The 18,679-nt window shown below is 41.2% G+C and overlaps 1 protein-coding gene across 2 annotated transcripts; it reads right to left on the reverse strand.

Annotated features, from left to right (window-relative positions):
- Nucleotides 1-6,290: 6,290 nt before the first annotated feature.
- LOC119737863 (elongation of very long chain fatty acids protein 4-like) lies at nt 6,291-18,547 on the reverse strand. 2 transcript variants are annotated; one of them, XM_038212534.1, is made up of 8 exons: nt 18,463-18,547; nt 16,102-16,232; nt 14,348-14,535; nt 12,651-12,734; nt 10,991-11,047; nt 10,137-10,251; nt 8,361-8,488; nt 6,291-6,657 (listed from the first exon to the last, which is right to left on the reverse strand). In XM_038212534.1, the coding sequence occupies exons 2-8, from the start codon at nt 16,157-16,159 to the stop codon at nt 6,412-6,414; spliced, it is 876 nt and encodes a 291-aa protein (XP_038068462.1). In that variant the 5' UTR covers nt 16,160-16,232; nt 18,463-18,547; the 3' UTR covers nt 6,291-6,411. The 2 variants fall into 2 exon arrangements, with proteins under 2 accessions (XP_038068462.1, XP_038068544.1); XM_038212616.1 differs by lacking the exon at nt 18,463-18,547 and adding an exon at nt 18,369-18,447.
- Between the last annotated feature and the right edge of the window lie 132 nt (nt 18,548-18,679).

An 18,679-nucleotide genomic window follows, 5' to 3' on the forward strand; every position in this document is an offset into this window, starting at 1 on the left:
GCTGAAGGTCGGCGCAATCTGGTCTCTGCCCTCACAGGGTAGTATTGAAAACGAAGACCCCTAAAATGAAGACCGAAGACCCACTCAAAACGAAGACCCACTCGAAAACTGGTCTTCGTTTTCGTTTTAGGGGTCTTTGTTTTCGATGCTACCCTCACAGGTACCCATTTATAATCCTGGGTGGAGTGAAGCGATTCTAGTAAAGTGTCTTGCCCTAGAACACAACCATTATTCCTAAGCACTTCACAATTATTTACCCTGTTCATCAGGTCATGATACCGTCCTTTGTCTCGCCTGAACTTTGTTCAGGAAAAAGACTGTAAACACTGTCTTTCCATATGTTGTACGTATGTACACATGTATGTAGGCTGTAAAATAGGCTGCACATGTAAAATTGGTCTCATTTGAAAAGTTTCAGTCCAATTGGAACCAAACTTTGGTCATAGATGCAACATGGGAACCTGCAAGTAATAGATCACACACCAAGGTCAAAGGTCACTCTTTACAGACAATCACGAAAGCAGGCGAAATGCATGGTTCGAAAACCATCTTGTCTGTAGAAGCAACTACAAAAAAAAAATAGTGTGTAAATCACACCACATTTTAACACTGAGATACATCCTGTGTGACGTTTTGAGCCATTAAGTCATTTACTTAATGCTTTTTCTTCTTTTTTTGAGGAATGGAATCCCAAGGAAGTTGGAGGGAGTGATTCCCTGCTTGCAGGGAATGTATTAAGCTGTGAACCCAAAACCCCAAATTGATACGAATACCTGCTTCTACTCACACCAGGACGAGTACTCGAGTAGATGAAAAACCACAAGTAGAACAATGAGTAGCATAAACTACTCGCCAGTATTCGAGTAATCAAGTTACTCACCCAGCGGTAATACTTCATTTCCAAAGCAGTTCACAATATTACCCGTATTCATCAGGCCAAGAGAGCAGTTTTCTGCGGTAGCTCGAGGTCAGCACAATCTGGTTTCTGTTCGAACAGGGGCCAATAAGCCATTTGCGAGTAACCTATACCCTTTGGGATTTACATTTGAAAAACGTCTGGTACAATGACTTGCTCAGAATGCTTGGCACATTTTAACTTTGAATTCTCCAGTCCAAAGACACTGTTGCTAATCACAAGATTCGGGGCAAGCTCTTGCATATTTACGTAAGAGACGCTCAGCACCAATACATCGTTCACAATGGGTGAGAATGGCACAAAGACACCAAACCATGCCGGAGCTGGGGGTTGCTAGCATAAGGCTTGCCCCGAATCACGTGATATAGTAACAGTCTCTTTGGTCGGGAGAATGCTAGGTTAAAACGTGCAAAGCATTGTATTAAGTCAGCGTTCCAGATTTTATTCAAATTTAACTCGCAAATGGCTTATTTCATAGAGCTGCTTAAGCGGAAAATTTGCTTAAGCACAAAAACGTCTTGCTTAATAAAATCAGGTTACCGGCCAAAACTCCATGCGATTGTTATGCTAAGTAAACAACAGCTAAATACCAGTCACAAGCAATGTACATCACATGGAGCTTTGGCCAGTAACCTAATTTTACTAAGCAATGTTTTTTCGTGCTTAAGCAAATTTTCTGCTTAAGCAGCTCTATGAAATTGGGCCCTGGTACCAATTTATACTCTTGAGCGGAGTGAAGTGATTGTAGTAAAGTGTCTTGCCCAAGGACACGTACACCGCGTACCATGGCACATGGTTAAACACCGTAACCATTGGACCACAGTGCTCCACATTTGAACGTGTTCTGACGTTCCCATTACTACCTTGCATGTTTTTCAGAAGATTGTGTATGATCAATGAATGAGGAAATAAAACATTAAGTTCTTGAAAGGGTGAATGCTCTCTGTTCCGACATGGGGAGTCAGGTTGGCGTAGTGGTACTTTCCTTGCCTTCCACCGCTGTGACCCAGGTTCGATTCCTGCCTGGGCCAATATGTGGATTGGGTTTTCAGTCCCTGCCTGATTCCGTGGGTTTTCCCCAGAATATTCTTCTGGGCTTTTCCTCCCACCTCCAGGCATGCAACGTTTCCTCGGATCAGCTGATTTCCTCTTTTTTTGCTTTCCAAGTGTTCCATTAAAAATAGAAAAACACTGTACAAATGCTGGAAAAAAATTAGAATTTCCTCTTTTTTAGTGACTTCCCAGTTGCATGCCTGCACCTCTTAAACTGTAACTTCTTCTCATTGTCTTCTCTCCACAGGTTTCTTCAGGCTTGCGAGCTACAGTGCCTAGGGCGCTTTTGAGGAATCCTTGGTTTCATTACCAGAAATGATTAATAATAATAATAATAGTATATTCCGACAACTCAGTATGTTCGAACACCCCTAGTTCCAACACTTCTATGTTACGATACCCCTATGTTACGACACCCTGCTCATAAGATTGTGTTACTACAGGTGAGGGTTAGGGATAGGGATAAGAGTACAAATGTATATGCAGTCGGAACAAAGAGGTGTCGGAACATAGGGGTGTTGGAACATAGGGGTGTCGAAACATAGGTTGAATTGTCGAAACGTTGGGGTGTCGAAACGTTGGGGTGTCGGAACATAGAGGTGTAACCCTTGAAGGGATAAAACACATGAACAGAGACCCGATATAGCAATCATATATCTACTCGCTTTATTTCTAAAGGCACTTCAATCAAAAATGTACATGTACTGCAAAAGCTCAAAACTTCAAACGTTATTTAAAGTACAGATATCAAGCCGATAACACAAAGCTTAAAATGTATTACAATTTAACGGCACAACTTACTAATCCCTGATTTTGTAGTGCAGAGCATAGTATAGCCCAATGCAGCACACATATCTATATCTAATAATAAAACATCTACATTGTAATTCATCAATCAAAAACCAATGTAAAAATTACATTTCAATCAGTTATTTCAGACAATCAAAAACAAAACAAAATCTGCAAAATTTACAGCTGCTACCTGAAAGTAATAAAAAAGCTGTTACAAAATGCAACAGAAATCTACAATGGACTCTTCAGAAGAAGTGTAATACAGATTTAAGTACTGTGAATTTTAATAATCAACAGACGCATTCATTTCATGCATTTACGTATTTTACAAATTTTGGTTGTAACGTTGCTCATATGTGGGCTGTTAGTAATTGTTAATAATCAAAACTAGGCCTGGGCGAGCAGTGGATTTTTCCACTCGAGTACTCGCAAAGAAATTACTCGCAAGTAGTCAAGTCGCGAGTAGTTAACCGAATTCACATAAAAGCAGAAAAAAATGACAAACAGTAAACTCCGGCTAAACTGACATCGTATAAACTGTCATATCGCTTAAATCGGCCGTCTGACGAAAGTCCCGATTGTCTCTAATGCATTCCCATTGACATTTTCATTTCTAAGCCGGCCTTTGTAAGCTGCCATTTTGCCTATATCGGCGTGTTACTTTCAGTCCCATTTCCTCAAAACCACACAAATTCCTCTGTATAAGTCGCCGTCCTTGCTTCGTACGTACGTACACGTACATGCATGACTTTCTGTGATCAATACCACAGCCTGTTTGTGATGATAAACATTGAGGATATATATTTGCTGGAATCAACCATGGATGTAGAAATAAACCAGGGTAAATCAAAGCCTTTGAATTTTAGCCATGAATCTTGTTTGCATGATCCAGATACAGATGCGCATAGGCCATTGATTCAATCTAATTTTTCCACTCCGTGATTCAATGTGTGTACATTGTATTTGCGTAAGTCGGCAAAATGACGACTTGCAGCAGAAGCCGACATTCGCGTAAGCCGTCACAAACTCTCTGGTCCCGAGAGTGCCGTCTTAGCCTGAGTTTACTGTACATACATTAGTAACCGTATGACGTGAAGTACCTACAAATAAATAGCTTGCACGTCACACCACATTCTTCAACACTGAGATATCCTTACTGTGCAACGTTTTGAGTGGTTTACTTGAATTTTTTTTTTGAGGAATGGAATCCTACGGAGAGAGAGGTGGAGGGAGTGATTCCCTGTTTGTAGGGGACGTATTAAGCCTAAAACCTAAGTTGCTTCTCTTGAGTACTTGCTTCTACTTGTACCAACTGACACACCCGAGCGAGCAGGACATGCCCAGCAAGCACTCCTAATCCTAACAAACCCTACTTAAGGAGTAGCATCTCCAACTATCTTCAGTCTCCTGACGATGACTAGAGCAGGCTAGTCGAAACGTTGAGACCAAAGACAAGTTCTTTTAGAACTTACAGCAGGACTGTTCTAAACAGAACAAAAACTACTTAGCAAGTTGATAATAAGCAGGACAACTTCTTCTCAGAACTAATATCTTCTAAGCAGTAGTTATTACCACATGGTGTTACCGCAAAACCGAAACGATACCGATACCCCACCATGCAAAGCCTCAAATCTTATACTTGCTTCTACTCGCACCGGGACGAGTACTCGAGTAGATGAAAAACCACAAGTAGAACAATGAGTAGCATAAACTACTCGCCAGTGCTCGAACAATTGAGTTACCCGCCCAGCAGTAATTAAAAAAACACCATACATTTTGTGATTTTGGCGCACATGAATGCGCCGTTCAACAACAAACCACGAGTAGAACGAGTAGCATAACCTACTCGCCAGTACTCGAGTAAACGAGTTACTCGCCAAGTGGTAATAAGCACACACTATACACTTTGTGTTTGTGATTTGGGCACACATGAATGCATCGTTCAACTACAACAAGGCACACGCCAGATACATTATTAAATTTCCTGCTGTTTTTTCTATAAAAAAATTCAAGGACAAAAAAATTAAAAACTTTAAATTCCAATTTTATTTAGAAAATTCTTAAAATGTCATTCTTCAGCCATTCATTTATTTGAAAAGATATTTTACAATGTAGGTTGTCAACCTTATACATAGTGTATAAAAATATGGAAAGTCTCCATTTAATAACACCCTACCCTGTAAACAGGCTAAAGACACTCTTGAAAAAAAATGAGACTTGTAAAAGATATTGCAGATTTGAGTGTTGCTTAAAATTTTGTCCTGATTTTTTTTTGATATTCCTGAGGTAAACCTGACATTTGTCAATAAAAGTTAAACATGTCTTTGTAATAAACATTACTCTGTTTCCATTATTCGTCAAATGAAATTATACCGCCATTAGTTTTAAAGACATGTTTGGAGGTTGGTTAAAATAGGGCAGGACGTACTTGACTTCATTTACAATGTAAATATTAAATTAATTTAAATTTCAGTAATTTAACAAACAAAAAACCCAGTATTCGATTGGAATGTTGAACGAAAATATTTAGTCATAGAAAAGGATCAAATTCTATTTCATTGATGTCCACTCCAAAACAAATCCACACATTTCAAACTTGGCAAATTATGTATCATACATAAAAAAAAATCACTGGCACTGCTTATACACAAATTCACTAAAAAAAAACAAAATCACAATTAAAAATATATATACAGTACAAAGTGTGTCCCTGAAACAGTAGTAGTCTCAAATGAACAATAATTTCTGATAACTACCAGAACTGTGATTTCAAAACCCCGTGCTAATGAGTACATGCACCATAATTTGGATTTAAATCTTGTGGTAAATGCTCCATAATACTTGCCTTTCCACACACTGTTTATTGACTTGGCTCTCCCCAGAACCAATAATTGTTTGCCGAGTCATGCGGAAATCACTTGAGCATGAACAACGGACCACAACTTGAAAAAAAAAAAATTTTAACCCAGATTTTCACTGCAAAGAAGTAATTAAAATCAAAAGTGTTGGGTGTATAAAATTTGTTGCGTGAATCTTACTGTTCTATTATGATGTAAAATTCAAGGCCATATATATACATGTATGTGCCAAGAAAAATGTATGTTTGTTGATCTGGTCTCGTTATCAAACTGAAAGTCATTTCGCCACATGATCAAATGGCACTCCATACACACTTTTCATTGACCAGCTGCATCAAAATTCAAATGCAAACTTGGATCAAGACTAGCTTAACTCCTACCTGTTGTGTAGAGTATGTAAACACCGGCAATCGTGAACCTACCGGTAGGACAAAAGGGTTAGGGCACAAACAATTTGTCCACGATTGACCGAACGTCCCTGATTGAAATTCGTGTACAAAACCAATGAGAGCTGTTGTTAAAATGTTAACGAGTACAAACAAAGGAATGAGGATTAGGGAAAATAGACTTTTATCATGCTGCCACCATTTCAGTCATGTCCCCTGTATCCAATAGCAGTACTGAATGATAATGTTTTTTGTTCAAAATGGAACCAGACTATTTTTCCTTCCAGCCTCGCTTTCATTACATTGATTTGAATGGGAAAATATCAAAAAAATGGCTGCAACATGATAATGGTCTATAGGGGTCGACAATTGCTGGTGTTTTACATAGATGCTAGTCTTTGCAGGGTTAGTTTTTACCAGATCTCTGGCGTAGGTTGTACCGCCGCGCCCCAGTTTGCTCCTGCTCAGAGGTAGCGCCGTTGGTCGTTTTCTTCTTCTTGTCCTTACCGCTGTAGCTCTTGCGGTAGAAGTTGGAGAACAGAATGATATGGGAGATGAGGTAGGCCACCAGGGCGTAGACGTAGGGGCTGGGAAAACCGCAGTCCATGTACAGTGTGACAAAGCTGTGAATCATGATGCCGAAGAACTGAATCTGTATGGAAAAATATATCACACCGTGAAACCACGTGGAGAATTTTATCACCACATGTGTTTATAGGTCAATAACCCTGGCATGCCTGTACATGCACCAGATATATGGTGATATAGGCGCAGTGCGTGAAATTAGACAAAAAAAGTGGTCAGACAAAATGTCCGAGCACAATCAAAAGTGTTCTGCCATTGTCAAGTTTTGATCTGCCATTTAGCGTTCCAAATTTGATTCACCCGCTCGTTCTGTAGTAAGCCACGTTGTGAGAATTTAGTAACAATCACGCACTTAAAGCATACCGCGCAACACAACGTACTTTGATCTTGCTAAATTCTCATTACATGTATGCGCGTCAATGTCCTTATAATACTCTATATTTCGACTCGTCACTATACAGACTCGATTCAAGTCTGCAGAACACATAACTTAAACTGGGTGAAATTGCAGTTCTGAATGTCCAAAGAGGCTCGATCGAATCATTATAGCAAGGAATAGAGGTTGAATCAGGTCCAATTTAACACTTTTGCCCAATAGAAATTAACTGGGAATTCCACAAACGGCCACTGCTTATTTCCATAAAATGTCTTGAACAGTACAAAAAGTTGTATTAACTGATTTGTAGAAGAAACACGAAGACTGCTGATCGAAACACAATTTATCGACTTGATTTCACGTCTATTTTTTGGCAAACGGCACGTACGTTAATCTATCGCTGTGCACGCCGCGCTGTACTAGACTGTGTAATGATTGGGGTGTAAACGCGTTGCATCTATTGCGTGAATATAAGACAACACGTACATGTAGTTAGCAGCCGCTCAGCGTGCGGTAAGTATTACAGACCGGATCATCGGAAATAAACAACAAAATACTTTTGAGTGCAAGCGTTTATTTCATACTTCTGAAAAAGACAACTCCACAAAGAATACATAAATCGCTCGGACATTTTGTCCGAGCACATCTGCATTTGGTCGGACAAACCATGAAAGTGGTCGGAAAATGTCCGATGTCCGACTGTAATTTCACGCACTGTAGGCGCCATCTCGGCTTCTGTCTTTCAACACTCCTTACTCCGGAGTGGCTAGGGTATGGCCAATGGGAGTCTACAGGCTTGTGGTACATAGTAGGGGTGAGGATTACATGGAAGCTTGGCATTATTTTTGGCCCATTGGAAAAAAAATTATGACCATATTTGGACAATCTGGACTATTAAACTACCGTCACGCTGCTTGGAGGGTTAATATAGAGACACGTGGAATAGTACGTATATTGACTGGCAATGAGGTCCCTAGTAAACATTTATGCGCCCAAAGGGGCTGTGAGTGAAGGGCCCTCTTCTGGTCACTCACAGAATTATGCCAGTCCATATGTGTTTTATAACACACCTCTGCTCAAAATATAAAATAAGAGAAGAAACTTGTCATGGTTGTATTTTTGAACTGTATCGTAGTTGTGTACATCTTTACTAGTTTTGCGAATCTTTCCCAATCTTTTCAGCGCGCGGGAAAAATCTGAAGAAAAAAAAAGCAGAAAACAAAATCTGGCCCGCTCAATAATTAAAGCAGAAAATCCGCTGAAAAGCGAAGATTTCACACCCCTGCAGGATAAGAGATATTTAGTGTGATATGTTCATGTAAAGTAGGTGATAGTGAGGATTCTTGGGGGGTGGGTGGGGGGGGGAGGGTTGAGGGATTTGAGGGGGGCCTTACCAGCTGGAGGGAGGTTAAGTATTTCTTCCACCATAGGAATGGCTGTACTCTCGGTCCCAGGGCTGACAGGAAGTAGTATGAGTACATCAGTGTGTGAATGAGACAATTCACCATACCGGCCGAGTAGGCTGTAAGAGTAAAATAAATAAGTAGATCTTAAAGGGAATATACAACATTTGCAAACATCGAAAAATAAAACTACCAAGTTTGTAAGAAATACCTTACTAGGATGTTGGTAAATGACAGTCTAAAGCATCCTGTAAAATTATGGCACCTGGTGTGAAGTCATTTTCAAGAAAATGGTATTTTTGTATACATTTCCAACGGTGGTCGGCCGACCACCGTTGGAAAAACCTAACTATTTTTCAACTACTGCTCCAACTTTACACTTTTTTCAGTCCAAATTTTGTTTGCTATTGGTTACATGTTCATGAACGGGTGCAGGCCAGCTAGACTGGTTGCCTTACCTTACAATTTAAATTTTAATTACCTTACATGTAAATTGATCGATTTTATCTTTAGTGGAGTCAAGGAACCAGACTACTTGAACATTTTTGTTTTTCTTGGTTTTTCCAGCATTTTCGAACACAAAACTTCAAACATGTCAGTGTAACAATATTTGATCTATTATACTAACCCCTCAAATAGTTCATTTCTGAAAATTACAGCAAAAGCCAGTGCTGTACATTCCCTTTAAAGGTAGAGTACATCATTTGTAATTTGTGCATTATGTTTGTTTGAAGCAACCAAAGTGCTCAAAATCTAAAGACAGGTGCTTAACAACTAACCTGATGAAGTTTCAGCTTGCAGTGAATGCTGTTGATCAAGGATTTCGATTTCAAATCGAAAGTTGCAAAGTCATGTTTTGAATTGCGCCCGAATTCATTGTCTGAGACATGTTCTCAATCAGCCAGTTGCAGCAACGTGATATCGCGCACTAAAACCAAAGAAGTATAGCAACCGCCCGCATGTGTGCATCGTGTCAATGCTTGCGAGCGCTTCGCCAAGATAAAAAACTACTAACGGAAATTTCGAAGTGTGCGTCTTTTGACGCATCATTGGAAATTGCCTTCTTTCATTGTTTTCTTCAAAACGAAAGCTTGTCAGAAAGAACAATTTCATAGTCCCATTACTTTCTTTAAACCAAGTATGCTTTTCAACAGTAATTTCGTCAGTTACTTTTTTGGATAGCTGCAAGGGATGGACTGTAGCTTTAAGCCATATCCAAACTATTTTGCTTGGGATGGAAGTTACACCTGTATCTATAAGGATTGTGCTTTTTCAAATAGTTTAGAACCCGATTACTTCGGATGATTCACAATGAAGTGCGCCACCAAGAGTTTGCCACGGAGAGTTCATTTTTCCCAGTGCATTGTAGGAGGCGGTCGACAAGGTGGCAGCACGGGACATATGAAATTGTTAGTTTTTTTCTGGTGAATAGTTTCGTAAGCGTATGATTCGAGTATTTGTTTGCCCTTTTCTTTTGTGTTTTTTGTAGGGCGGCAAAATGCCATGCCCCAATCTTTAACAAATTAGCTCAAGTCGTCTAATGACACTCATTCAAATGGGCCATGTTTTGTCGACCGTAAACTTGAAAAATGGACTCTCCATGGCAAACTTGGTCGCGCACCGCATTGTGAATCGCCCGAAATGAAAACTATTATTTCCACAGTCCTACAAATTCAGAATAAATAATGCCAAGTGCCCTGAATTTGCAGTTTCAAGCTTTTCAAATTGACAACATTAATTAGGAAAAAAAAACACCCTAAAACGTACAGTTTCCCCCGGCGACCCAGCGGACTCCAATCCACCACAGCAGGACCATGGTGGAATGATGGTACACATGCAGAAAGGATATCTGGCTGTTCTTTTTCCGGAGGATAAAGATGACCTGAATTGGAAAGTCAAGTCGGACAATTTATTTCCAGATAAAAAATAACACAAAAACATTGCACAATTAAAAATTATAATTGGAATTTTCTAAAAAATGTCTCATGTTGTATTTTACAAATAATAATAATAATAATAACAGGTTCTTATATAGCGCTTTTAACTAAGACCAAAGCGCTTTACATTATTATTACCCCTAATCATTGGGCCAATTAAACATTTCATATACAATCTCAGCTCCCTGGGGAGTATACAGCTCGATGCTGCCTGTTAGGCGCAAGGAAGCTAATTCAATCACAATAACCATCACTGCCCTCATAGGTACCCATCTACTCCTGGGTGGAGAGAGGCAATGAGTGACAAAGTGCCTTGCCCAAGGGCACACGCACCAGGACCCCGCCAGGACTCGAACCCACGACCTGCAGCTTTACCCACAGACCACGAATCAGTGCCCTTAACCACGAGGCCACAGCACTCCACATTCAAATAAGTTAGGGTTGTGCGTATTTGAATAATTTAGTATTCGATTATTCAAACTTGGATCTGATCAGATGTTTGATGCGCACGCACCAACCAAGTTTGAAGTGCACTATAAACCTAAATTGCACGTGCAGTTCGGGAATATTTGAAAGTTTACAGAGGCACATTTGAGTCAATTTTCCTCACAGAAGCACAATGCTATTTGGATATTCGGTGAATAAACAAAACTTCAGTATATTTGGCTCAAAATAAATACTCACCGTGTCCAGGAGTTCAATGATCTTGGAGAAGTAGAACCACCAACAAACGGCTGCCAACTACATGCAAAATGGATACACAGATATGAAAGTTACAGTTATGTAAGATCGTTTGTTTTTTGTTCAGTTTTTTATATTGCCTAAACGAAGTTTTGGGCGACACATGTCCTAAATACCGGTACTGTGTCCCCGTATGACCGTATCCCCGTATGTATGTAAAGTTTACATGTAGGTTAAGTTTTTGAAAAAAATGTATAACTTCTACATGCTTTTATGGATTTTGATGAAACTTGGATGCAATGATCGACCCTTGGGTGGGAAGACACAATTCCTCATCGGATTACTGAAGTCGAAGGTCATATAGGGGTTATTAGTGGTCATTGTTCAAATTAGGCCAGACGCAGTAAAGTACTATCGCAAGCTTTGTAGTACGGCCAGACGCTCAATGCTTCCCCACAGACTGAATTTTTTTTCCCGCTGATGTAGCGATTTTGCTGCAGATTTTGATCGAGATTATCTTCTCGTCCAGGACAGAAATATCCAAAGTTAAGGTTCCTAGTCGTAGAGGAACTCATACCTTTTTGAAAAAGCATTCTTTGGTCCCAATATTTTCATCCATCTGGCCAAAAGACGACTTTCAGTCATCATCTTCCACAAATATCGTCCTGAAAATGTCCTCCATGCGATTTCAAAATGGCGGCCGCGTTGTAATGTATGCATTTATGCGGGTGTGCTTGGGCAAGATAATGAATATGCATCATAGTTTATGACGTTTGTCGGGCGCGCGGCGCAGCTGGCCATACAAACACAAGGTCATGAACTAAATAATGCATATTCATTATCTTGCATAATGCATACATTACAACGCGGCCGCCATTTTGAAATCACATGGAGGACATTTTCGGGACGATATTTGTGGAAGATGATGACTGAAAGTCGTCTTTTGGCCAGATGGATGAAAATATTGAGAACAAAGAACGTTTTTTCGAAAAGGTATGAGTTGCTCTACGATTAATAACCTTAACTTTGGAAATTTTTGTCCTGGACGAAAAGATAATCTCGATCAAAATCTGTAGCAAAAAACGCTACATCAGAGTGAACAAAAATTCAGTCTGTGGAGAAGCATTGAGCGTCTGGCCGTACTACAAAGCTTGCGATAGTACCGTACGGCCAGACGCAGTCGGGCTATGTTCAAATATGCTTCAAATGTTTCTTCGTCTACAGAATTTGATGGATTTTAATGTAACTTGGATGGATATCAAATGTCATCTAGGGGTAAACTGAGGTCATTGTTTGAAAATGCACAAAATATGACTTTTTTATGAACACAAAACATAGGGGTCGACCGCGAAAAAAGGCGTCATGTGTGATCCGCAGATCGCTTGCTTTCATTTGAAGCAACAAAACTGCTCAAATTTTAGTGTCCAGTGATCACGTAACCCGGATTCGTTTATAGCTTAATTGCATGGCCCTTGTATCTTCACATCTTTAGTTTTTTCCCCCTTGAACAGTTTTCTCCGCTTTTCCTCCCAAACTTCTCACTCCTAAACCGGACCTTTTCCTTCATTGTCGTTTCTCCACAGGTCTCTCTAATGGAATCCTTCACGTCATTCCCTGGAATAAAGATTATCTAATAATTACAAATAACAGAGCCGCTACCTACCCTGACTGCCATAGGATCATTGGAGTAGTCCACAGGCTGGCAGACAGAGTTAAAGTTGGGGTTCAGAATTGTCGTCACAAAGAACTAAAACACAGAGAGAAAAAAATACAATACTTCAATTGTTACAATGTGTCTTGCCTGAGGACACACACTAAAAGGCTGAAACCAAACCCACAACTATAGTGATGAATGTTCTCAATCATCCAGGTAGTTGCATATTACACTGTAATAATATAATCTGGTCAACTGGACTTACTATTTAAACTTGGGATGCTTTCACGTCCTATCCTGGATGCTTCTTCAGGCCGACTGATCTTCTGGCGGCAAATGGTTGATAGTTCAAGTCCAGTTGACTAGATTATATTATTTCAGTGTAAAACCCACAACTACTCACACGTCCTTGCCTTTGATGTACATGTACCATACTAGGCCTGGCCAATCCATGTTCAATATATCCCTATGGTTAACACCTTGTGATCTTCGGGAACCAGACGTCACACAGCGAGTCAGAAATCAGTTTTAAAGACTGAGTGAACGCTAAAAAAAAAGGGGGGGGGGACCAAAAACAAAACACTGAGTCCTTTTTTGGTTGTGGAAGCACTATTCTGTGAACTTCGTGCATGAATAGCCCTTTTTGACCTCTTTGGAGAGCTACAATGGAAGGGACACACTAAATGCGGGTAGTGGTTTACACGCATGGTGCCAAGTACGTCAATGTGTACAAGATCATAGTGCTACATATTGGCACTTATGGGGTACCTGGAACAAAGGGCAACAATAGGGACAATGGTACCCCGCAAGTCTGTCTTTAGAAATGGAAGTATCCCATAGCCCTAACGCTATGGGTTTTGAGATTTCTAAGGGAACAAAGGAGAACAAAAGAAGGGAATTAGGGTCGAACAACAGTGGTACATGTACCCCTTCCAGTGTCTCTTTCAGTGGTCTCCCTAAACTCTTCCTTTCTAACTGTACAGGGGGTACTTGTGTTCCGTGTCTACAGAATACTGGCCAATCAACATTTCTGCCAAATTCTAGAAAAATCATCCCAAGTATAACAAAATTATGATGTTTCCTCCCAAAAAAACCCAAGATGATCCACAATGGGCTCGGTGCACAAGTACCCCTCAATGGTAAGAAAGGTAGAGTTGGGGGACACCACCGGGAGAGACATTCAAACGCATTGCCGACAACGCCTGACGCTCACGCAAAGTCGTTTTGGCTTTGTGTACATTCCAAATAGAATTGGTAGTGTGTACTTTTGCGCCATGCGCATGCAAACCGGGGCCAAGTTCGGGCAAGGACCATTAGTCGACTAGTGGTTGATTTGTGACGTACCTTACGCCTGCGCACTGATAGCAACGTGCAAACGTCTCTAGTCAAACGCTGGTCAAAATGTCATCGCAAAACTTCTGGATCCTGGCTCTCTGCTAGCGTTGTGAAAGCGCGCGGCTATTGGTTACCAGCGATGCAACCAGCCCCAGTAGGCTGGTTCCAAATAGTCGACTAGCGTAGTCAACCACCGTCGACTAGACAGAGTTCGGGCAAACGTCAGTTAACCATTGGTCAACTATAGTCCTTGCGCGAACTTGGCCCAGTATGCACATGCGGGTTCGCGTCCAAAATGGTCAAAAAGCGCCCTCTTGTTCGTGCACACAGTCAATACCCCAGTCCAGACAGAGTTGAGGAAATGTACATACCTCCTTAAACATGTACACCGACAGAACGACCAGCGACAAATTGTAGGCCATCATGATATATTTGAGGTCAAAGGGCTTCCGGTCGGCCATGTAGCGTGGTCCCCACCACACCACCAAGAGATAAAGCATGACAAGGCTATAGGAGGGCACTGGACTGTCGATAAGGAACCAGTCTTTAGTTCTTGGGTCTGAAAAAAAAAAATTACAAATATTTTTCCTGAAGAACTCTCCTGAAGACGGTCAGAGCATACTGACCGGAACGTTGAGTTTAAACCTCTGGTTCTTTTCAGAACCATTCTCTTAGTTGAGAAGTTATTCGCACATGGTGTTTCCGCAAACCTTTAATTATTTAGTATCTCCACCATGCAAAGCCTCAAATCTTACTTACAAAGAAAAGCTTACAAATGTAACAGTTTTTAAAACCAAATATGTGAGGCTTTTTGGCAAATTGAGACAGAAGTGGTAATGGGCAGAGGTCGAAATGAGGGGTTTGCAAGTATTAGGAAAGAGAATACAATTCTCCTTACAATACTGTTTGTTGCACTTCAAATCGGACATTCCATTGACAAGTTATGGCTGGTTAAGATTGACTGACATGTGAAAAAATATATATACTGAGAAAAAAAAGGGCTTTAAAGTTTTGTTGTGTAGTCATGAAAGATGCCAATTGTGTTTCCGTAAAAGAACTTTTATTCCATGATTTTTACACGATATATAGTATGTGTTGTAGACATATTAACAAAGTTTACCAAAAATATCACTAATTTATCTGAAAATCAATTTCATTACTACATGAAGTAGCTAGCACAAAAGTCTGGTAGCATTTTGTACGCTGCTGGCTGAAATTTCGGAGTTTGGTTCAGAGCTAAATATGAAAGGTTACGAAAGCGCGCTGCCTAAATTAGGCAGAACAGGTGCGTGCGCGTGCGCGTGACGCAACCACTACAAGATTCCCAAGACGTTGTTGTGATAGCGATTCGTGAGTGACCGCGGTTCCTTTTGACGCCATCTTTCGGCGGTTGATAGCTATAGATCCAATACAACCGCCAACATTGTGACCCAAGACTAGGCCCAAGGCACACTGGGACCTAGTCATGGCCCACGACGTCAGTGATCAAAGGCGACAGCAGCAATGTTCTGTAACGCCCTTGCATAATTATAATATAATAATAATAATTTGGGAGGCTAATCATCCTTACTCGCAGCTGGTATGCTGAATTGCGAAGGACGCGGCTACAACGTGGTCGGGCCGCTGGCACGTAAAGGCGCCTATGGCTGCCGGCCACATCGACCCATATATGACCACGGAGCACAGCCTGAGATCGAAAGTGTTGATTTTCCCGGAGGGAGGAAAACCGGAGGGCCCGGAGAAAAACCCACGTGGCACAGGAGAGAACCAAGGCACAACTCTACCCACATGCGATCCGCGGCCAGGTTTCGAACCGTGGTCACCTTGGTGAGAGGCGAGCGCTGTACGCACAAGCCATCCATGCCACCCATTACTACGATTTTTTACGTAGGCCCGCTGGTCTAACTGTTGTGCCATTAGAGACCTTAAGTTTTGGGACTCTCACAGTCATACAAAGTATTGAGAGTCCCAAATTTTAGGACTAGGCCTAAGGCTGCGTTGGAATGACTTGGCTGAGGCTGCAGTTACACACACGCCTATGGCAGTGGCCGCAGCCATTTCCCATAGACACGTGCACCACTGCAAGCCGCAGCCATGCAAGTAAATCGGTCACGGCTCAACTTACCTGCCACACTCTCCGCCCAGGCCGCCACCCCTTTGATGTACTCTACCACGCCCGACATACTGATGGGTGATTTCTGGCCAAATTTAATACACTTCAAATTTTAAAATTCTGTAGTCATAGGAGATTTATTTCTGTAAATAGAAAAGAAGAACACAAAAACGTACTAGTAGTAAAAACTACAAACTTCAGGTAGCTTGTTCTAGGATCCTGTCTACTTGGCATCCTCACAGGATGCAACTTCTCACTTCATTGACTTCGCCTTTTGCTACTTAAGTATTCACTTTCTTAGAGTTTAGGCACTCTCCTGAAGACGGTCAGAGCATACTGACCGGAACGTCGAGTTTATAGCCTATACATGCCATTCATGGAGTCAGGTTGGCGTAAATGTACATGTCCTAGCACAGTATCCTCACCTTCCACCGCTGTGACCGGGTTCGAATCCCGCCTGGGCCAACATGTGGATTGGGTTTTCGGTCCCTACCTGATTCCGTGGGTTTCCCCCAGACAGGGCTCTGGAGTGCTCTGAAATGTGCAAAACTAAATCAGGCCAACTTTACTCACAGTTTAGCCAGCACATTTCTCCAAAAAATTCCACTGGGGTAAAGAAAATGTCCTCAGTATTTCACCGACAAAGTTTGCAGACTCAATTCAATTTTTAAAGGAGACTTTTCTTCAATATTCTGCACATGAGAGGGAACTCAAGTGATTTCAAAATGGGGCTAAATACTAGACTGGTACATGTCCAACCATGGTCCAACTATTTGAAAAGACTGACCTCTTATACAGTGTCAATAGTCTGGTGGCTTGACTATGGAGAAATGTGTAGTAAATTGAGACTAGTTCCCGCTTTATGACACGTGTTTCTTAAATTCTTTTGGCATGGTTGATTGATGCAGTACTGAAGCTCTGTTGGACTGGTTGTTTTAGGTGCCAGTCTATTTTCTTGTTTTGCATGTTTTCAGTACCTTATTCTTAAGTTTTGGGACTCTCATACACAGTATTGAGAGTCCCAAATTTTCCCCTTAATATTCTTCTGGGGTTTTCCTCCCACCTCTAAAACTGTAATTTCTTCTCACAGTCACAGTCTCCTCTCTACAGGTTTCTTCAGGCTTGCGAGCTACAGTGCCTAGGGTGGGAAGAATGTAGTATCCAGACGCCACTTCTTTCGTTGTGTACACAGTCTACATGTATGGAGAGTCGAGTGCATTTTCAAAGTGTTTTCTAACAAAATTGGAAATGTTTTTCAATCTCAGTCTCAGATTCATGTCTTTTCAACATTTCTGCAATGATTGAAATTCACTGAGATATTAATGAATAAAGCGGCGTCGGGATGCAACATTATTTCTCCTAAGTCTAGGGCACTCTATTTTTGAGGAATTCTTGGTTTCATTACCAGAAAAATTGCAGGCCTGATAATAATGTTAAACCCCTGATAATAACTAGTAGTACTAGTGTGTAGTAGTTTTCAGTTTTGTCATAAATTATCATTCTGTCTTCATGGAGGAACTTAAGGCTTGTCGTCCTTCCTCCAGACCTAGGCCCTAGCCCTAGTCTATATGACCTGCATACTGGAACAAACTCTGTGGCTGGCAGTCTACTCCATCCAGTCATGCCAGTGCATGTGCAGGCCATACAATATAGTCCAGGCTGCTTAACCATACGTTATGCGCCTATCAATCCCCCCCCCCCCAATGCCCCACCCAAGACGTGGGGATTGTCACTTTTGATGTGACAAAATCCCCACCCCTCACTGGGCTCAGACAAAATTTAGTGACGATCCCCGGCCCCGACCATGCCCTGACATAATCACATATACATGGGGCGCACTAGTGATTGCCTTTCTAAATTCTAGTAGTAGTACGGCAATGTTTAACAATGTAATTTAAGTGACCAAAATCCCCACCCTGGGGCATGACAAACGTTTGTTGATACTAATGTAATGATAGGCGCATTTATTTAGTGCCAAAAAAAGATCTTCTTGGGTGGTTATCAATATCATGGTTATGTTATGGACTTTGTACACCTCATGATCACATGAGCGGCCTACCACTAGTGGCCAACAGATAGCAAGACCGTGGATGCCGGCCGGCGCGGCCGTACCGGCTAAGGTTTACCCCGGCTAACGCATACCGCTACGGTTCGTCCGGTAGGGGATTCGTCCGGTATACGGGCGGCTACTCAATACTGCCGTGGCCGTGCCGGTTTCGTCCGATATTATTTTGATGAGCTACAAAACACAATATGCAATAAAAACGTCCGATCCTTACTGTGCATGAAAACTAGCAATCACAATGAAACCATAAGATCAAACTTCTAAAAGTCGAAACATGTGTTTCTGTTTCTTTGCCACAATTTTTTTACCATTTTTGGCGGCTGCTTCGTGTAGTAACCAAACAACGTCCGGTCACGGTCGATCAAAAACACGCTGCCTATAGGTCAAAGGTAACTGCCTTAATATATTCGATTATTTTTTAGGGGGGTAATTGTAGTAATAACAATGCCTAGACATGTATAACAAGAAACATGAGATTTGGGAATTCAATAATCATTCATAAGGATTAAATATATATTTAATTTA

Source organism: Patiria miniata, unplaced genomic scaffold (assembly GCF_015706575.1).
Source record: "Patiria miniata isolate m_02_andy unplaced genomic scaffold, ASM1570657v1 HiC_scaffold_1, whole genome shotgun sequence".
NCBI classification, from domain to species: Eukaryota; Metazoa; Echinodermata; class Asteroidea; order Valvatida; family Asterinidae; genus Patiria; species Patiria miniata.

Bases quoted from the DNA above. Each gene is read 5' to 3' on its own strand.
- LOC119737863 (XM_038212534.1), bottom strand. From the start codon at position 16,159: ATGTCGGGCGTGGTAGAGTACATCAAAGGGGTGGCGGCCTGGGCGGAG. The intron at 14,536-16,101 runs GTAAGTTGAGCC...TTTTTTTTTCAG, and splicing joins CTGGGCGGAGAGTGTGGCAG to ACCCAAGAACTAAAGACTGG. The intron at 12,735-14,347 runs GTATGTACATTT...TCTGTGTTTTAG, and splicing joins CGGTGTACATGTTTAAGGAG to TTCTTTGTGACGACAATTCT.